Source organism: Gnatocerus cornutus, chromosome 6, assembly GCF_029298725.1.
Source record: "Gnatocerus cornutus isolate USDA-ARS CGAHR chromosome 6, icGnaCorn1.1, whole genome shotgun sequence".
Lineage (NCBI taxonomy): Eukaryota > Metazoa > Arthropoda > Insecta > Coleoptera > Tenebrionidae > Gnatocerus > Gnatocerus cornutus.
In genome coordinates, this window is record NC_142238.1 from 10,396,647 (window position 1) to 10,416,735 (window position 20,089).

At 33.5% G+C, this 20,089-nt stretch overlaps 4 protein-coding genes across 4 annotated transcripts; 2 read left to right on the forward strand and 2 right to left on the reverse strand.

The window, feature by feature from the left end:
* Positions 1-42: 42 nt before the first annotated feature.
* On the forward strand, positions 43-2,055 carry LOC148172783 (putative cytochrome P450 304a1). Its single transcript, XM_088038852.1, has 8 exons — positions 43-192; positions 239-487; positions 533-702; positions 750-1,016; positions 1,065-1,167; positions 1,215-1,395; positions 1,443-1,702; positions 1,749-2,055. Exons 1-8 carry the CDS (start codon positions 96-98, stop codon positions 1,928-1,930), a joined length of 1,509 nt encoding a protein of 502 aa, XP_087894978.1. The 5' UTR covers positions 43-95; the 3' UTR covers positions 1,931-2,055.
* Positions 2,056-2,699: 644 nt separating this feature from the next.
* LOC148172784 (putative cytochrome P450 304a1) lies at positions 2,700-4,678 on the forward strand. The gene is made up of 8 exons (XM_088039262.1): positions 2,700-2,836; positions 2,882-3,133; positions 3,179-3,348; positions 3,394-3,660; positions 3,712-3,814; positions 3,864-4,044; positions 4,091-4,350; positions 4,397-4,678. The coding sequence occupies exons 1-8, from the start codon at positions 2,740-2,742 to the stop codon at positions 4,573-4,575; spliced, it is 1,509 nt and encodes a 502-aa protein (XP_087895388.1). The 5' UTR covers positions 2,700-2,739; the 3' UTR covers positions 4,576-4,678.
* A 54-nt stretch (positions 4,679-4,732) lies between these two features.
* LOC148172785 (uncharacterized) lies at positions 4,733-11,297 on the reverse strand. The gene is made up of 2 exons (XM_088039263.1): positions 11,216-11,297; positions 4,733-6,418 (listed from the first exon to the last, which is right to left on the reverse strand). The coding sequence occupies exons 1-2, from the start codon at positions 11,222-11,224 to the stop codon at positions 4,871-4,873; spliced, it is 1,557 nt and encodes a 518-aa protein (XP_087895389.1). The 5' UTR covers positions 11,225-11,297; the 3' UTR covers positions 4,733-4,870.
* A 3,029-nt stretch (positions 11,298-14,326) lies between these two features.
* LOC148172786 (uncharacterized) lies at positions 14,327-19,618 on the reverse strand. Its single transcript, XM_088039264.1, has 7 exons — positions 19,391-19,618; positions 19,232-19,345; positions 18,974-19,181; positions 15,185-15,258; positions 14,699-14,970; positions 14,561-14,645; positions 14,327-14,518 (listed from the first exon to the last, which is right to left on the reverse strand). Exons 1-7 carry the CDS (start codon positions 19,514-19,516, stop codon positions 14,360-14,362), a joined length of 1,038 nt encoding a protein of 345 aa, XP_087895390.1. The 5' UTR covers positions 19,517-19,618; the 3' UTR covers positions 14,327-14,359.
* Between the last annotated feature and the right edge of the window lie 471 nt (positions 19,619-20,089).

Here is a 20,089-nt window from a genome sequence, read left to right on the forward strand (position 1 = left end):
AGTGACAAATTAATTCTGTCACGATAAATACTCAATCGAACACTTGCGATAACGTAGTTCTTTCAAAATCATCTGCGCATAATCACATTTTCAGCATGTGGTGTTCAGTACTATTATTTCTTATATTTTCCGTGTCTGTCATCATTTACCTATGTCAGTACGCAAAGAAAAAACCGAAAAATTTTCCACCAGGTGTGTAATCCTTTTCACCGCCTTCAAATAATTGTGATAAATTTAGGACCACCGAGACTACCACTGTGGGGTAGCTATTGGTTTTTGTTAAAAGAGAACTACAATTTTTCACATGTGGCTCTTGAAAATTTAAGTAGGCAGTACCAGAGCGACATTTTGGGTCTTTTTCTGGGAGATTATCCTGCTGTGGTAACTTTCAGTCATGAGTTATGTAAGGAGCTTTTAACACGAGACGAGTTTATTGGAAGAAATGATGGGATTGTCATCAGAGAAAGGAGCATGGGCGAACCTAGAGGTATTTTGAGATTTCTTTACTACAATTTAATATGAGCATTGTTAGGAGTATTCTTCGTCGATGGTCCCTTTTGGAAGGCCCAACGCCGCTTTTCTTTACGTCATCTGCGCGACTTTGGTTTTGGCCGCCGTTCTAAAGACGTTGAAAGTTTCACCATTGATGAAATTAAATACATTATCGATTTTCTCAACAAAGAACCCGGCACTGAAGATTTAGTAAGTAATTAAAAATCGTTTTCAATCACATTAAGATACAATTTAAGGACATTTGTAAGCGAAAAGGTCAAGTTTTGATCCCAGATCTTCTCTTCGGACCTCTTTTCAATATAATATTTTCTATTATTGCATCAACTCGATTTGACTACAAAAAGTTGCGAGAAATTGGAAGATCGGCTTTGAGATTTCAGCAAAGTGGAGATGCGACAGGATCAGCTTTGAGTATGACGCCTTGGCTGCGGTTCTTCGCTCCCACGTTTTTTGGGTACACCGCTGTGGTCGATGAATGTAAAAATTTATTCGATTTCGTAGAAGTAAGACAATACTTTATTTAGTATGTCAATGAGCAATTTCTTTTGTAGGAAATTACAAATGAGCACTTGAAAACGTTTTCTGATGAACATCATCGCGATTTTATTGACGCTTTTATTAGCGAGAGTTACAGAAATGGGGGGAGCATTGATTGTAAGATGACTATAATTTCGTAGTTTTTTTTCACTGCGGATTTTTAGGTCGTCAACTTATTATGATAGTTCTGGATTACATGTTTCCGGCTGCAAACGCTATAGGACATACTTTGAGTATTTATTTCGCATTTTTAATAAATAATCCCCAAGTTCAGATCGCAATGCAAGAAGAAATTGATAGAGTTGTCGGACAATCGCGTTTACCACATTTAGATGATCGAGAACGGTAAACATTTTCTTTTGGATTATTTTATATTTATTCTTATTTTGAAGTATGCCATATGTGGAAGCGAGTCTCAAAGAAGGAATTAGAATATTACCTCTTAATCCTCTAGGAATACCTAGACGTTGCATGGAAGACACGTACTTGGGAGGATATTTCGTACCAAAGGATACGATAATGTTGCCGTGTATTTGGACAGCACACAAGGATGAACGCGTTTGGGAAAATCCTGAATTTTTTGATCCTAAAAGATTTTTAGATAGCGATGGGAAACTCCTTAAGAAAGATAACACAATAGGATTTGGAGAAGGTAGATTTATTGATTTATTAAGTGAAATTTTTTATTAAATTTGTAGGTAAACGACTCTGTGCGGGCCAAACTTTCGCACGTCACACTATGTTCCTCATCGTTGCCAGTTTGCTCCAGAATTTTACTTTAAAATCAGCAACTGATAGACCCATAGAATTTAATCTAGCTCCTGGAATTAATTTATCGTTACCGGATAATTGGATTACGTTTGTACCAAGAGAATATTAATAATAATATTGTCAATAATGTCACTCATAATAATATTTGAGGACATGATCCTCAAAAATGTAAAACGCAAAGACGATGTTGCAACGTTCATTAAATGAAAAACAATTATTGTGTTGTTTGACATATGTTTGGCTTTTTATTTTAGTTTTAACACTTCTTAAGATAAAATGTCAAAGTTCAAGCAGTTATTAAGACTACTACTAAATAATAAAATGCTTATTAAAGAAGTTTTTTTAAGATTACCATTTGCCCAATTTAATAGCTACTATTGATTAACGAATTAAAAAGAAAGATCCCGGAAAAGATGGTGAGATAATGAAATTAACACTGGAAATTCAGGTATAAAGTTGAAAGCAACAAACGAAGGAAAGGAAGCGGTTTTACAATTCTCGCCACAATTCGACTGAACGAAAGTTATTGATAACAAAAAAAAAAATATAAAAATCAAATGTAAAATTAGAATAAGTGTGCCAAATTTAATTATAATCACTTGTTAGCTTAAGAAAAACAAAGACCATTGTGGTTATCTAGCGTGTTCGGGCAATAACCCATCGAGACGTACTACTTTATTATCATCAAAGACCAGATTACAGTCATGCCAATGTAATACGAAATAATAATTAAGATTTTACAAATTTTATTCGTATTTTCTACGAACTTACAAAAAACAACATGATGCAAACGTCCCACTGTTTATCTTCTGATGATAACAAGTTCATAATTTGTGTACTGATCCGGTCACTTACTAATCAATACAAATGGAAAATTGGAACGACTTTTGGACAGTCTTTATTAACCAGTTCGCGATCATGTTGGGATTCACAACACTGTGTATAGTTCTCTTAATTTTATTTGTTTTGTACCTCCATAAATCAGCAAAAAAAAGACCCGAGAACTTTCCTCCAGGTACGTTCAATTAATTTGGAAAGTAATAATTAAATTGATCTTCAGGTCCTCCGAAACTACCAATCTGGGGAAGCTACTGGTTTCTTTTAAAAGAAAATTTTAATTTACTCCATTTATCTACTGAGAAGTTAGGAAAACAGTATAAAACGGATATTTTGGGGTTGTTTTTGGGAGACACTCCAACTGTGGTTGCTTTAAGTCATGAACTGTCTAAAGAAATGTTAACAAGAGATGAATTTATGGGACGAACAGACACGTTTATTGCAAGAACAAGAAGTCGTGGAGGAGAACCAAAAGGTTAAACGATCTTAAAAAGTTCAACTGAATAAAATAATTTTTTAGGAATATTTTTCGCTGATGGTCTACTTTGGAGAGGTCATCGTCGGTTTTCACTCCGACATTTACGGGATTATGGTTTTGGTCGTCGTTCAGATGTTATGGAAAACTATGTAGCCGACGAAATTAAATATCTCATAAATTTCTTAAACAGCGAACCAAAGAAAGAAGACATGGTAATTATCCTACTTGAAACTAATTTCAATTACTATTTATCTTAGGATGTGTGTAAAGGAAAAGGTCATGTTCGCGCTCCTGACTTCCTCTACGGTTCTTTGATTAATATTATAATGTTAGTGTTGTCGTCAACCCAGTTTGATCACCATAAAGTTCGGAAATACGCGAGAGCTGCGCTTCGTTTTATGAAAAGTGGAGATGCGACCGGAAATGCGATTTGCATTACTCCGTGGTTGAGGTTTATCGCTCCGGATTATTTTGGATACGCTTCTGCGGAGAAAGATAATGGTTTCTTGTTAGAGTTTATGAAAGTAGGTAAATGAATATCGCGCAGTTTAGAAGCAAATAGTGTGTTGTTACAGGAACTGGTAGATGAGCACCTAAAGACTTTTTCTGATGACCATCACCGGGATTTCATAGATGATTATATTAGTGAGAATATCAAGCAGGGAACGGAATTGGATTGTAATTAAAAACTGATTTATTGACTACATCATTGCAAGACTTTTTGCAGACACTCAGCTCATGTTGGTGGTACTTGACTACATGTTTCCATCACCAGTAGGAGTTGGGCACACTTTAAGTTTCTATTTTGCATTACTGATCAACAACCCAAAAGTTCAAATTAAAATCCAGGAAGAGCTCGACAAAGTCATCGGGCGTCAACGCCTCCCAACTTTAGATGACCGAAAAAAGTACTTTTTCAAAACAAACTTTTGAGAATTAACTTCGTACTTTTAGCTTACCATATTTTGATGCAAGCATTAGAGAACTCTTGAGAATCATTCCCGTCACACCGCTCGGTTTACCACGAAGATGCGTAGAAGATACAACATTGGGCGGATATTTCATTCCTAAAGATTGTTTCGTTTTGGCTAATCTTTGGACAGCTCATAGAGACAAGAGAGTGTACCAAAATCCTGAAGAATTTCAACCAGAACGGTTTTTGGAGATCGATGGCAGTTTGATGAAGAAAGATACAACGTTTGGGTTTGGAGCAGGTATTTGAAGCTTTATTAAATAAAAAATTTGAAAATACGTTTTTAGGGAAAAGACTGTGTGCTGGCGAGACATACGCTAGGAACACGATGTTTTTGATCATGTCAGCTCTTTTACAGAACTTTTCCTTTAAGTCTCCGAACGCCAAAGTTGTGAATTTACAGGAATTTTTGCCAGGGATTACGCTTTCGTTGAAAGAGACGTGGATTATGGCAGTACCAAGATAAAAAACGCAAGACCGTTTTCATTAAAAATTGCAATAAAAACAAACTTAACCTTTTTGTTTTTATTAGTAGGTACAAATAAAAAGTATACATTTTAACTATTAAACAGTTATTGTATAGTTTATAAATAATAAGAACAAGATATAAGTACATTGGCAAAACCGGAATCTCTTCAACTGTCAATCAGTCGTCAACAATATTTACATAATAAGTTATCATTATATTGTACTTTACCGACTAAAATCGGAATCTGATACTGTTTTATGACTATAAACTCTCCTTATAATACTAAAGAAGTTCAAACTTTCTTTATCACTGGTGCGGGAACCCTCTGCTCGCTAACAGAGGACCCCGCAAATCTATAGTCACCCCCATAATGGTTCAACGCAAGAACCTTGGAAACAATATTTAAATCTTCCTGTTGCTTCCCCCGTATTAACCCTGAATTATACAACAAATGGTTCAACTGTTGATTCACGACTGGGGGTTGAACCTGCGTCAAACCACCATTAAAAGGTACCGATCTAAGTGTCTCAACATTCGATCTAAAGAACCGATTACTGTTATTGTTTTGCAGTGGCACATTGAATCTATTAAAATTGTTGTTGAAGAAATTTCCGGTATTGCTTTCCTGTCTGAATACCCGGTGATGTCGAGGAGTGGTGAACTGGGGTTCGATCGTTGGTGCAAAGTTAAAAGTAGACACGCTGTTTTCCAATGGAGGCTGCTGGTGCCTTAAGTAATTAAACTGTTGGAGGTTGTTGTCCGGGGAAAATGAAGAGCGAAAATCTATAGAATTCTTCACTGGGAGTTGTTGAGCGTTGAGTGGAAGCACGCTAGTTGGGTGTTGATGCGAGGTAAAACTTATGCTAGGTTGAAACGAAACCAAAGATCCTCTACTGAAATCACTTCTTTGCGTTGTTGGTTGAAAACTCGTCGTCACTGTGGGAACAAACGTTTGTTGGGGCTGATGAAAACGAGTCTGTTCATCCAAAATCTTCTGTTTTTGAAGTTGCAACTGTTGCTGATGCAGAATTTGTTGCTGGCGAATTAAGTAATTCTGTTGCTGCTGTTGGTGTTTGAGTCGTTGTATTTCTGCTTCTAGCGCTTTCTGTTTTTCTTGCAGAGCGAGTTGTGTTCTTATTTGATCTTGATGGTGCTGTGTAAACGTTTGTTGTGTGGTGATCGGCTCTTTAAGTTTCTCAACTTTTTGAATGGACCTGTATATCGGTTCGACGCTCTTCGGTAACCCTCTTTCATCCTGATGCACAGTAAACGCTGCGACCAACGGAGCAGAGAAAAATTGCACGTCTTCAACTTTAGCTTCACTTTCCTCTGTTGAAGAGGTAGGCGTCAGTGTTGTTGTTTCAACTTTCGGCAACTTTACGAACTTGGTTGTTTGTTTCACGTCGGTTGAGACTAAATTCGGGCTTTTTGTTTCGCTTTTAGGCGAAAACTTGTTAGAAGTAAAACTACTGGTAGCACTAGTGAGAAAATGCTCGTGTTTTTCTATGCTTGTTGTGGGTTTGTGTTGCAAACCGTGACTTTTCTGAATGACTACAATCGGTTTAGGTGTCACTTCCTCTTCTTCTTTCTTTTCTGTGGTGCTTGCGAAGAAAGACAGTGCTGAAGCGGAAGCCTTTTCCACAATTTTGTCTGTTGTTTCCAAGTATGAAGGAGAACTGTTCTTTTCATTTTCTTCGTTTTCTAATTCGGTTAAAGCTTTAAGGAGTGCTCTTCTGAGATTTGCATCTAAGGAAGCTGCAGGCTTTCGAAATAAATTGACTTCGTTGTCTTCGTCTTCTTTCGCATGCGTTGTAGCCAAGACGAGAACGAGGAAATATGCCTGCAAATAACAAACAGCTAAGTGAAAATTGTCTCCGTTCAATTACCAATTCGTGACAAGAATCATAGATTTGAAAGAAAGCGAGTGACAATGTGAGAAAGTTACGACTGGAAAAAATCGCAATAAATGGATATACTTTGTTAGATAACAACGTTATAAAAGAACTTGAGAAAACTTCTTCAGCTCAGTTTCATTAAATGTTACAAATTTTCGACAATTCGTTATATAAAGCGTCGCAGAAATCGTGAAGAAAGTCCAAGACTGAAATGGAAAATATCTATATATCAGAGTTTCCGAGTGAAAGCGATCCTCCTATAAAAGCCCCATAACGCACTTGCTACTGCATAACAACGCTCTGGGGGCCCATTGACCTACATCCGGAAACCTGACGAGTGTCATCAGTAAGGTATTTCCGCCGAATTGACATCTTATGACTATGTAGGTGTTTCTTTATAATTAATTTCTTTATGAACGTTAGAAATCCAGAGGTTGTTGTGTTGAGAGAAGAGTTCTCAGGGTCGAGGTGCTGGCAGCAACCTTTGTATTGTTGGTAATGAAACCGAAGAAAGTTTCTCAATCCTATAAGATTAGCGGCTCTTTTATTAACAACAATATTATTATGACAAACGATGAAGATGAAATTTACATTGGAAATACGCAGCGGGCCAACGAGTTTATTAACTAAAATTAATAACGGGAAAGTGTGATGACACTGATGAGAAATGCTCAATTTATTCTATTCGTTACACAACTTCCACTCAAATTATGTTTTAGATAAGTTCTAGTTTGAGAAATGAAGTTTTATCAACGAGACTTTCGTTAGAAATTTAACTGAAGGTTACCTCTCTTTATACGGTTAATTAAAATTCTGAGATAATCTATTCTATTCGATGGGAAATAAAACCAAACAAAATATTTTTGACTTGAATACTAAAATGAAAGAATATCACACTACTCTCTATAAGTAGTATAACACTTATACAATATTGAAAAGGAAAATAGGCTGCAAATATTTCTTTGGTTATTTCACAAAAGGATAAAAACTTTAGACATCAAGCGTAACAAATGGTGGTAATTTTAACATAATCGCTCATTAAAATCTTTCATAATGGAATCGTAAACTAGTGTACTCGTCCATTCTCGCGTTAACTATTAGATCTCTACTATAAAACCGAGTGTTTATTTCTAACCACGAACTGTGTTAACTCGCAGCAAATTACAATAATTAAAGCATCCATCTGAATTGAAATAAAAAATAATAACAGTATTCTATACATTCTATAATTTGAAGCATTGCTCGGATAATTACTAACTTTTCCTTGCAATAAAACCACTTTTCCGACAAGTGTATGACTACATATTCAAAGTTCAAAGTTCAAAAAAGAAAAGTTTTTTATTGTTGCACTCGAGAAAGTGATGCGTCTTGTTCAATATTCCGCATTTTTAGCAAACTGAGTTTTTTATGCATGGGTGTGAGCAAAAGTAGTTTCTAAAGACATAAAGACGTTAGCGTAGAGTTAATGCACCCTTTCTTACATTGCAACGGTTCAGTTCGTCCGTCGAGCCTCATTAATTATCAAATGTTGCAAGGTAGGTGGAAGTACATTTTAGTTTTTCGGAAAGGAGAGTGGCCAGAGAAAATCTAAAGAAAATTCCATAAAACAACTGTTAATAATAGAAAGTTGCTAAATAAATCATTGATTAATAGAAATTCAGAAGCCAAGAAAAGTCAAGATGCGACGTCGATTTCTAACAATTAAGTTTAGTTTAATTACATTAATTTTTCGAGGATCTGTTAGTCTAAAGAGAAGAAGAAATGATCTCGTTTTATAAAAAATGCTGCAGATGTTGGTGAAAAGTTACTTTTACTTTTGAGTTTAAACACATGCTAATCGCGAACATGCGAACTGAAATTAGGTGCAAAAAACGTGATTGCTTGCATTCAAAGTTTGTCATTTTAAATTATGCAAGTTTTAAGTTCATGTTACTCAAGATTTTCTGAGATTGTATTGTTGTAGATTGTGCCATTTTATAAACGGAAATGCTAAAATCTGGTATTGCACCAAAATCTAAATGAATGTAGAACGTGAAACACTTTGCAAAAATCAAGATTGGAAAAGGTCGCGGCAAAATGAAGTCAAGTTCAGTGCATTAAAATTATTGTTATGCAATCATAAAAACTGTAAAAGTTCTTTCAGATTCATTAGAAAAATGAGGTAATAAAAATTTTAATTTTTATTTAAACAAACAGTTTGTCTGGAGTTAGTATTCTAGCAAAGTACATTCCACGCCATATTAGAGAAAAAAATGGTTTTATTGAATTTTAAATTTAAAATGATCAACAATAGTTTCCACGAAAAAACTTTCTAAAAAATTCAAGTAAACAGTGAAACGCTTGATTAAAATCCAAATATTAAAAAACAATGAATTATTTATAATAATAAAATAAATTGTGTCTGTTAGCTTAGACTTTTCTCATAGTTTAAAATTCATATGCTATTGATTTTTATGACATTGCTGCCAACAAGTTCAAATAATTGAAGGTACATAAACTAAAAAGGAAATATAAAAAATAAATCCTTAATATCATTTCGATTTGTAATACGATGAAATAGTTAGTTTCCTATGTTATTTAAAATAGTAATTTAAAGATTCAAAAACTGCTAAAATTGATAAAAATATTTTTTGTGAGTTTTCAGGAAAGTTTTAGTTAGTCGGTCATACAAAACATACGACAGGAGTCTAGACGATTTAAAATGAAATGCGAAAAGTACACAGTTGAGAAAATATCTAAATTAAATTTCTAATAGTTTAACAACTTAAAAAATGACCCTTAGTTGGTTTGGTCAAAATTTTAAAGCCAGAAACAAATTTTTTAGAAATTTTAAGAAGGAACACAGGACGAATTAAAAATTTTCAATATTTTAAATTAAATTCCGTATTTTTACTAATTTCAGGAAAACAACAATAAAATTTGGAGGTACTTTTAACACGATTATTAACTCTCCCAATTTTCAAAATTTTAAGACCAAAAACTGATGTTTTAGAAATTTTTAATTTTGACACAAACAAAAAATTTCTAATATTTCAGGCGATCCTAAATTAAGTTCCGTGTTTTCACTAATTTTAGGAATACAACAATAAAATTTAGAGGCATCACTACTTTTGACACGCTTATTAACTCTGTCAAATTCCAAAATTCAAGAACCATAAACAAATTAAAAAAATATAAATTTTGGGAGGAACTAAAATTTTCCAATATTCTAGATTAAATACTAAAAGCGAGCTCGTCCCATCATCGATCGCCGTCTAGTCCAACAGATATTTATGCAGCTGCAGGAACTCTGCACTTTCAAACAAATGAGACGTCATAGTCAGCCAAATTAATGGTTTCCCAGGAACGCACGCACTACATTTAATCTATTGAAGCTCTAGATACAAATCAAGACCTTGAGAAAAAAAAATCAAAAAGAGAAAGAATTTCGCTTGAGAAAACAAGTAAGGTATGGGTCGTGGAAGAAATTAACAGTTCTCACACCCACCAGATCGAATTATGATAATAATAAGTTCCAATAGTCTAAAAAATCGATAAATTTTCTAACCACTTAAAAGGAGTAAAGTAGAGACCAGCACTTGGAATTTTCTAAAAGCTACATGTGCGTGTAAACACTTTTCTTAACAGGTGTCATTACCAGTGAAAACTCAAGCTCGCCCATTTCGCTACTCAGTACCTACTTATTTCTTTTCACTCTCATTCGAATCACGTTTGACCTCGGTAACCTCTGAGTATCATCGGTATTTCCATAACACAACGTTTCTCTAACGAGAAAATTCCGATCACAGATGTAGAATAACAAAATTAACATTTTGGATTTTTAAGTGTCGTTGCATACCACAGTATTACCTGTTTTCAAATTTAAATTAAGCCTCTTGGCCCCCATTAAAAAAACGTGAGTTCATGATGAAACAACTGGAAAATTCTTATCTGAGTTCATTTGCATGATCCTATCTACTTGTGGCAAAAAGTGTAGTAAGAATTTCTACGAATGATTCCTGTAGAAACCGCAATTTTTCGTGAAAATAATTCGAAACGCTAAATGACATGTGTGCTCAAGAGAAACTAAATAAATGCATTTAAATGTGTAACCACTTTCTCCGCGCTCATCTTTGAATTGTGGACCAAGATACGGTTTTAGCAATGTTTATAGATTTATCTCTTTGTTTTGACAGAGACAGTCGTAAGAATGCCGCACGTTTAACGTATTTATCACGCTTGGTGTGTGGTAGCACTAATAAAAGATTAAGTAACACTTTCTTTGATCGGTAGCAGCAATGAAAGAAAACCTTATTGCCTTAAAGTAATTAAGGTAAAACGTCGGATTCTCTATTGCAACACTAAATTATTCGTGCCACTGACTGACAAGACAATGCTATTATGCACCGGTGCAACTTAAGGGTTGAGATTTGCAGATAATGGGATAATTAGACACCGGTCATGGGAAACGAGAATAATAATAATGATAAAATGTGGTGCTTTCACATGATTGACTACAATGGCAACTAAATTTCTAAGGTCAAAATTCGTGCTTGGGGCCGATATTATGAGAAAACTAATTTCTACTATTCCGAGAAAATCAATTTACCCCTGTGTAAACTCAACTTTTCCCATCAAAATTTCCGATTAAGCGCGAATCAACACAGCGTCCTCTGTAATTAAAACTAAACAATCGATTACAGGTTGATTAGTTGACTAGCACTCAATTAACACTTTCGATGTCGATTAGGGAACATAATTACCCAACGCATTTTCGTGCGGCGAATGAAACGATCCAAGGAAGACACTGAGGAGCACCCACCAACACTGCCAGTCGAAGACTGAAGAAGTGATTTCACCAAGACGCCAAGATCAGTACCGTACTGGAGTACACATCTCACCTTCTTATTATTTCAAAAGTGATAGACACACCTTGTCTTCGAAGTTAATGCATCTCAAATTGCGTTAATGAGATTTTCACTTATCGGTGGAGAGAAATCGATGTCCGTTGGATAATGTCTGATGTAAAATTTTGAGCAATTTTCCAAAAGCTTTTCGATGTAGTTTAGTGTGATCTAATTTATTGCAGAACTCCACAGACACACAAAGGAAAATTAAAACTTTCTCACTCGTTATAAAATTAATTTTCCTCAATTTCAATTTGCTTGTGTGGTGTATGCAATTGCGCGGAATTAATATCAATTTTTCAAAAAGTCATTTCGTTATTAGAAAGTGTGTTAAGCTGAAAAATCGTGAAATGTTTCAATATTTGTTTCAGCCTACGCAGCGTCGACCTGAATTTTTACTGGTCTATTGCTTATTGTTTTTCAACCTATTATTAATTTTTCTCAATCGTTTATAATTGCGTTATTAAAATATATTGACAAGAGGTTGGCAAAAATTGATGTGGTGCGCAGATTAGTTATTCTCGTTTCTTTATTTACAACGGACAAATTGATTTATGAGATATATATGGTGATGAATACTAAGACTCAAATGTCATAAAATTCTAGTGAAAAGGTCAGTCTATAGATGGGAAACGAGGTACCTCTCAGGATATCTCAGAATTATAATTTCTTTTTTTAATATCTCTTGTTGGGACATGAACTACCGTTGCTTTCATATAAATACAGTCGACTCTTGATAATTCGAATTCAAAGAGACTAATCACCGAGTTCGAAGTATGTAGTTTGATTTAGCGAAAGTTATGAGTTTTTTCTTTTTTTTTTCTTAAAAGTTTGAACGAGAAAAAAAATAAAAATTGGCATCAAGCATTAAAATAATTCGCTGAATACTCTCATGGCAAAATATTTTAAACTACTTACAATTAGAAAAATTCGAATTATAAAGCCGTGAAAATGTTTCCGTTTTGATTATCTAATGTACTTGCAGTTACAAGAAAAATTCGTTTTAACATGTAGTAAGTTTATAAAGTTTTTTCAATTATTCAAGAGAGCGAGCATTTAGGTTTATGGACTGAAAATTTAAATTATCGACAATCGACTCTACCTATTAAAAAATTTGAGTGTAAAATATTTAAAATGCTAAATCTTCCAATTTTAAAAATGTTGCCTTTATGTTTTTGTTAAATTCGTTTTTTTATGATAGAGTCCACTTTTAATATGTACATAATTCGAATTTTAAGAGGCCGGACACCGAAAAAGAGAAAAAGTTATAAGTTTTCGTTAAAAAAATTTATTTTTCAAATATAAACATAAGACAATCATAAATGCGATTCTCCAAAGACTGGCAAAATACAACAATTTTTTTGTTAGTTTTACTGCTTTTTGGACAAATTCGAATTACATATTCTCATAACATTCTCATCATCAATATATTTGTCTATGTCTCCATCGATTTACAAGGCAAATTCGTTTTAAAGACTAGTACAGATTTTGTTCGGATTATCCAAGGAACCAAGCGTTTAGTTCGAATAATGAGAAAATTCGAACTATCGATGACTGAATTATTAAAAGTCAACTAAATTAAGCTTCCAATTTTTAAGTTTAAGAAGTCTGAAAATCTCAATTCATTAAATTGAAAATCACTTATTTTTTTACTTCCATTTCCCAGAATACCAAATTTTATTTTTTTGGAACAAAATTTTATATGCTCAGTATGAGCTGATTTCTTAAAAATTGAAAAACCAAATCATCTAAAAAATCAAAGATCCAAGTTAGATAGGTATATACCTTAAAGTCCAAAAATCCAAAAAATCGAAGGAATAAAAAATGAGAAGTATTTGATGAATTTAGAACGTCTAATAAATGACAAAATGGTGTTTGAAATTCTTCATTCACGAGATTAACGGTAAGACTATTTATATATTTGTTTATAAGCCCATGAGGAGCAAATCATCTATCAAAAACCAAAGAACCCATCACGCTAATTAAATATCTAATGAACCTGACTGCTAAAGTTGTTTTTGCAACTGATTAAATACTTTCTGACATTGTTTCATATTGTTCTTGCGCAATTTAATTTTAAATCTTTTTGATGTTATCTCGAAACATTAATCATCGTTAATTTCATGTGTATAAAAAATATATACGTCATAGGTATTCATTGTTGTCCTTATTTGATACAAAAAAGAAAACATAATCCGAAGATCTCACCTTTGCAGAACTAGCTGTACAGATAAGAATCAACCACAAAATAGTAATTAATAGTAAAACTACTTTAAACTGATCTCATTAAATGCCGTGTTATAAACTGATTATAGGAATAAATTTTAATGGTGACGATATTTTGCAGATTTAATAAGTGCCTATAATAAGTGCCTTTATATTTCACTAATTTCACAAAATAAAAATACGCCTGTTCCAGAATTATTTCAAAATAATAACCGACTTCCTAAATATTAATTTCAAACTAAGATCCTCATAAATATTTAAGATGAAAATTAATATTATTTGATAGTTTAATTTCTAAAACCACATGGGAATTAAGTTAACAATCTTTTATTTACAGCATTTAAGCCGACGCTTTGTCTTGTCAAGACATCATTTTTGACAAATTGAGCAACTTATTAACTCATCATTACGCAGCTGTTAGTTAAAACACACACATAACTGTGAGTTTACTAGTGTGTTAATCTTCTCACCTAAAATTTCTCTCAAAAATACACTCAAATATCCCAACTCACGTAACCACACATTGTAAAAATATAAAAAAGTGACAAAGTAAAATTTTGCTTCAATTTTATTATTCTCCTAGTGCATTAAGGTCAAGAGTGAAATTTAACCAACTGTGTGGCGAAAATTATCATGCAAAGAACTGCTCAAATCGGTTTAACGTTACCACTTTAACGCGACGAATTATCGCCGGAAAAATCTGAAAACGAGTAGAAATGTGTCGTAATTCTGGACTGAGTGATGGGTGTACATATGAGATTTGGAGATACCTTGTTAGTGCACGCTGATGGGAACCATTTGTGGATAAAGCAGTCGATCCAATCTTTGTTTCTTGACGGCGGACTTGGGTGCGCCGTGTCCGGGTCGTCCCCAAAAGTTATCCCAAGTGGTAAAATGGTGGCGGACGGTTTCTTCGTCGGCGGCTTTCATTTCCTAACAACCACGTTAATTCAAGTTTTGTACAAAAAAACTTACTTTTTGTTTCTGTTGCTTGTAGGCCATTTGTTGGGTTAACTCCCGAAGATATGCAGAGCCTTGACGATTCCACAGAGATGATAATCTGTAAAAAAAAACAATCAATCTGAGAGTCGATGCTTTGGACTTCACTGTTACATTTTCTTCTGGTTGGTAACGTCCGTCGTGTCTAGAGGCACCTTCAAAGGAAACCTTCTTTGCTTGGCTAAAAGTGGCACCAACTCAATTCCATAGTCCTTACCGTTTGGTAAGGGAGAGAGTTTTCTGTTTCTTGAACCCGCATATACATTTTTACAAGGGTAGAAAACAGGATCATACTTTCTTACTTTATCGGCTTCGTTTTTCTTCTTTTCTCCATCTTTGTGTTTGTTTTCGTTTAGCTGCTTGAGAGTGTTTTCAGAGGACCAACCCTGAAAAGTCGATACACTGCTCAAAACAAGTTAAATTCTCCTCCAAATTTAGCAAGCTACACTCCGTGTAGCTTACCAATGATTTGAAAAAATTCAGTCCGATTGCACTGGGTTTTCTCCAAGCAAAACCACCTGGTCCTTTTTTTCCCCAAGGAGGTGTTTTTGAAAACTTCAAAAATTGTCAAAAATTGCTCCGGACGAAAAAAGTACTCACTTGTCTGTTAAAAGATTCCTGCTCTTGGAGTCTTTGTTTCTGTTGATTCAGTTTCTTTTCCTCCACGAGTTTATCTTCAAGGAAAAAAATTGATAAAGAATTGATTAGAAAGTTTAGAGTCAATTAAACGCGTGTCGGTGTTAAATGACGGATCAACAAAGAGGTATCATTCTGATTAGTAGTTTCATGTTGTGTAATTTTTGGTAATACTTTTATCGCAATGAAACGTGAAGAATAGATGACAGGTACATAGTGTGTGTGCACGCAGGAGGCTGACACTTTAACCATAACTAATTGATCATGAAATTCTAAAGTATTACATCAGTCAAAATAGTCTTATCTCCATCTTATCAAAGCGTTTTTAATTAAAATATCAAAAGATATATTGCGAATTTTATTCACGATTCACTCAACAATAAGAATTGTCATCGTTTGTTTACAAGTATTGTGAGATTAACTTTCTCCAAGAATTCGAATCGCTTTATTTGAATACGAACGTGATATATGAATGAAAAAGTGCGTAATGTCATCGCGTGAAATTTCATGCAACTTTCTTTAAAACAAATATTTTTTTAAATTCACGTGTTAAAGTAAATTGACATCTATTTTTTTACGTTTTGTTTAAGCTTATTACTATTTTTGGGAGAAAAAACAAACTTTCTAAGTTTATTGGTTTTGGATTTATTCAGGTACAATTACAATAGCAAGTGATTTCCAAATAGTGTGATGTTAGAACAAACAAAAGAAGCTATAAAATTAATTTTACGATGATGCGTGGAGGTTTTTTAAAATGAATCAGGCAGGTACTAAATCTTAGGACTGACTTTCGCTATTACTTAATGAGAAATAATTTGAAGCTTGTTAGTTTTATTGTGAAGCAATGAGCGACAAATTAATTTATTGTAAAAATTTTATGATCGAGAACCAAAATGTATGAAATATAGAGCGTCTTGATCAATTAGTAAAGGACAAAACAAAAAGTCGTAAAAGTGATGCTAATTTTAAATAATTAATAATAATGAATTACAAGTGTGGGCAGGTTTGCCTCGTTAGTTGACATTAAGTTTTGGTAATACAGCAAATCATTAATCTTTCTTTTGTATGAATAAAAGAAACAGACATGAAAACGCTGTTGCGTCAAGCATTTTAAATTTTATAACATTTACAAACAACAAATTATGAGGTTGAAGAGTTCTTTCTTGTAGTGTCAGGATTTATTAGAATTTTCCTTATTTGTTTTAGTTCTTTTGTGAAAACGATAATAGATTTTGTAAAGATGTAATGCAAATCAATAGATATTAATCAAAAATTTGCATTTTTTTATGGAAACAAAAATGTGGATGATCAATTTTTTTTCGCTGAATTTTGTAATTGAGCACATTTTTGTCTTCCCCATCGAATAAACAAAAGATAACAAAAAGGTACGCCACAAATCCAGAGCTCGATCGTTGTTGTGACGTCGTTTTTTATTTCCAACGTCCAATGAATTAATCTTTTGTGCATTAGTAGTGATTTAGCTTTTGAACATCTATCTAATAAAAGAAAAGTTGGGTTCAAGTTGGTTGTTTGGATGCGTTTTGTTATAAAAACTACTTTGATAAAGACATAGCGAGCCAAAAATAGTTTTTTGTTTATCAAGACCAAAAAGTGTTTCTTTTTTTGCCGAGCCTTCTTTTAGTGGCCGAGGCTACAAAAAAAGCGAGGGCATAATGGCACTTTTTGGCCATGATACACGCAAGATTTTTTAGGCGAAATTATTAAATTTACAAATTAATTAATTTTTATTTATAATTTATTGATCTAATCATTTATAACAAGTGAATAATTGTAAATATTTATGAATCCTTCTGATAAGTTTATATTTTCTTTACTATTTACATTTGCAATTTCGGCCTGTGTAACTTCACAGTTTAAAAAATTAACGATAGATGCCGTAACCCTAGCAGCCAAAAAACGGTCTTTTTTATCCACATTTGAGAACTGCAAATTCGACAATTTATTGGAGTTTTACTGAATACAAAGAAGCAAAATTGAATAATACTCCGAAATATCTGACAAGAAAAATGAGAATCACAGGCGCTAATTTCGGAGTAAAAAATAAACCCCAAAGTAACGTAGAAGAAGGTACAAAAATTGAAAGATTTAGTGAGAAACTTAAATAAACATAGAAACAAGGTTGGAAAAAGACTTGCGATAGAAAGTGTAATTCAGAAAATAGAAACACAACAGCTTAAACAGTAGGAAAATTTAATAAGAATGAAGAAGAAGAGAGAAATGATAACAGTATCAAAGATAAAAACAGATGACAAAAAAAGCAATAGGTAAACAACCAATGCAGCAGAAATGGGTCAACGGGAAAATGAAGATGATGATAATGATGATGATGATGATTTGTAGAAAATTTTCGGACACAAAAAGAGATTTAATTAATATTTAATTTCATGTTAATTACAAAATCTTGCTTTAGATAGATTTTTACTGAGTTAAAAATGTACGGTTATGTACGTTTCTAAAATTATGCTAGCAATTTAATTTAGAAAAAACTAATATGCAAATAAATGAATTTGAAACAAGTGGTGAGAATTCCTTCCAAAGCAAAGGACGCATCAAATGGAAGCATGCAGGTATCTCGCACTAATTGGTATACAGGATAGGTATATCTTGAAACAATCACTCAAATCTTCGTAGATTTTTCTTTGAAACCTTGTACTAAATTCAGATCAGAAAGTATTAGTTTGTATTGTTTTTGTATTTATTAACGTACGTCAATCAAAAAACCGAAAGCGTAGATTAACGACTTCTTCTTTGTTGAAATTATCGTCGAAGAACAATTAAATATTCTATGACACCAGAATGAATCAAAACAATAGAATTACCTAATACTAACAAAGACTGTTAAATCAATACCTGGCAATAACGAGGAAACTACAATTTCTTTGACTCTACAGTTTAAGTTTGATGAATTATCAGTGTTAGCAAACTTCAAATTTTAGTTTTAAATAGATTCACTCCCCAAAATGGTAAAGAAGTAAAAATAAAGATTTTTCTAACCCTCGTTCTGCACATTGCTTGACTTCCCGTTTTCTATTAATAGTAAGAAAAACTGGGAGTCTATAAGTGAATTTAACTTCTATTTCTTTTTCGCTTAGAAACTCAATTAATTAAAAAACTTTTATCGAATGTCAGAGTTTCGTATTTTATTAAATAAGATTCTATGCGCACAATATTATTGATCCGAAAATCAATATTTACGTTGCTAAACCTCGCGATATTTTATTTATTAAAAATAAAAGGTAAAGTTTGAGATTAAAATGTACACGATTCACGATAGTCCCGTCAACTTTGTTGATTTTCTTTTCCTTATTAAATAAACTGAAAATGGTACTTCTTGACATACATTCGCATGTTTTGCATACAATTCCCTCAAAATCATTTTTACAACGATAAATCTATTACGTGTAAGTTTCAAAATCATTGTTGTGATCTCAATTAAAACGGTAGTTGCCCAACAACATTTCGTGGTCAAATTACGATATGATCGCAGAATGATTTCCTTTAAAATAATACAATACGAAATTAAAATAATTAAGCTATTCTCAGTGCCCCCAGGATTTTTAGAGTCACGTTTCTAGAGAATTTATGTTATGGGTGTGGGAGTACATAATATTTCCTGCACCTTTGGGCAGCGGTCGTTAAGAGCCACGAAAACGAATTTTTGAGAAATGAGTTCAGGTTTGTCGCTTACTCATTCCTCGTAAAATTATAATGAGAATGGGAATCTATTCTGACCTAGATCTCTTTTGTAGTCTTCTTGTGCTTTTTTGTTGGTTTTGTATCTCAGTGTGTTGTCCACGCATCGACGCAAATCGTTGCTACCGAACTGGAAGCGCAGAAGAGGATCTTCGCGAGTTCTTGTAACTTTCCGTCCTGTTTCAGAAATCATGGGGGCGCCACCACCTGGGCGTCCCAAATCAAGAGTACCAACAAAGCGTTTCGCCTACAATCATTCATTATAAAACAACCAGCGGGAGATTAAAATCGACCTACATTTAAATAGTCTTTGTTTGGAAACAACCCTTCCAGTCGTAAATTTCTTAGTCCTCTTGGCTTCCCATCTGTTCCCTGTCCAAAAGGATAATATTTTTCCAACATCTCTCGGACCTACAATAATCGTTTCATTTTGACTAACTAATTTGAATGACTTACTTCTTGTTGTTCTTTCAGTTTCTTTAATCTGCCCAATTCTTGTTTTCTTTTCCATATCTCAACACCTTCCCGGTAGATCCTCTCGCCTAGAGTTTTCTTGTGCAACTCCGATCCATCAACTAACATATTCTATAATTTTCCGGTACAATTATGATAATGCCGTGCGTGAAATCAGCGTGCTCTATCGTCGCAAAATTGTTAATGAAAGTAACAAAGGAAATCCGCTTCGAGAAGATGAAAATACGATCTATTCGTGACGGGCACCGATTTCATGTGGCGGAATTTTAACCCCACAACCCCTTGCAGACAGTCATTCAAATATTGGAACTGTTCGTGAGGACAGACGATTCTAATCGGACTTCAAAGTAAAAATAGTTCGCAATAAATTACACAAAAATTTGATATGGCAGGTAAATTCCGGGTATTTACCAAAACGTTATGAGTTATGAGAACTTCTTTTTTTTGGTTGAGATTGAAAGCTTGATAGGACACGAAGTGTTCTTCGTAGATAAAAACGAAACTAAACATAGAATGAAATAAATTTCAGTCGCAAATTGTCTGTTTGAAGTCACGATTAAGTTATATTTATCGGTTTTTTAGTCAAAGCGTTCGGAATTTATGATTTATTGAAGAAATCGTGTTTACCTGAAAAGCAAATTTTATAGTAGTGAATAATTGAGATTAAGCAAAAACACATAA

Coding starts and splice junctions, on each gene's coding strand:
- LOC148172786 (XM_088039264.1), bottom strand. CDS start 19,516: ATGTTAGTTGATGGATCGGAGTTGCACAAGAAAACTCTAGGCGAGAGG. Junction 19,182..19,231: donor CAAACAAAGACTATTTAAAT/GTAGGTCGATTT, acceptor GAATGATTGTAG/GCGAAACGCTTTGTTGGTAC. Junction 15,259..18,973: donor AGACTACAAAAGAGATCTAG/GTCAGAATAGAT, acceptor TTTTCCTTGAAG/ATAAACTCGTGGAGGAAAAG.
- LOC148172784 (XM_088039262.1), top strand. CDS start 2,740: ATGTTGGGATTCACAACACTGTGTATAGTTCTCTTAATTTTATTTGTT. Junction 3,134..3,178: donor TCGTGGAGGAGAACCAAAAG/GTTAAACGATCT, acceptor ATAATTTTTTAG/GAATATTTTTCGCTGATGGT. Junction 3,349..3,393: donor AACCAAAGAAAGAAGACATG/GTAATTATCCTA, acceptor TATTTATCTTAG/GATGTGTGTAAAGGAAAAGG.
- LOC148172783 (XM_088038852.1), top strand. CDS start 96: ATGTGGTGTTCAGTACTATTATTTCTTATATTTTCCGTGTCTGTCATC. Junction 703..749: donor AACCCGGCACTGAAGATTTA/GTAAGTAATTAA, acceptor ATACAATTTAAG/GACATTTGTAAGCGAAAAGG. Junction 1,396..1,442: donor CATTTAGATGATCGAGAACG/GTAAACATTTTC, acceptor CTTATTTTGAAG/TATGCCATATGTGGAAGCGA.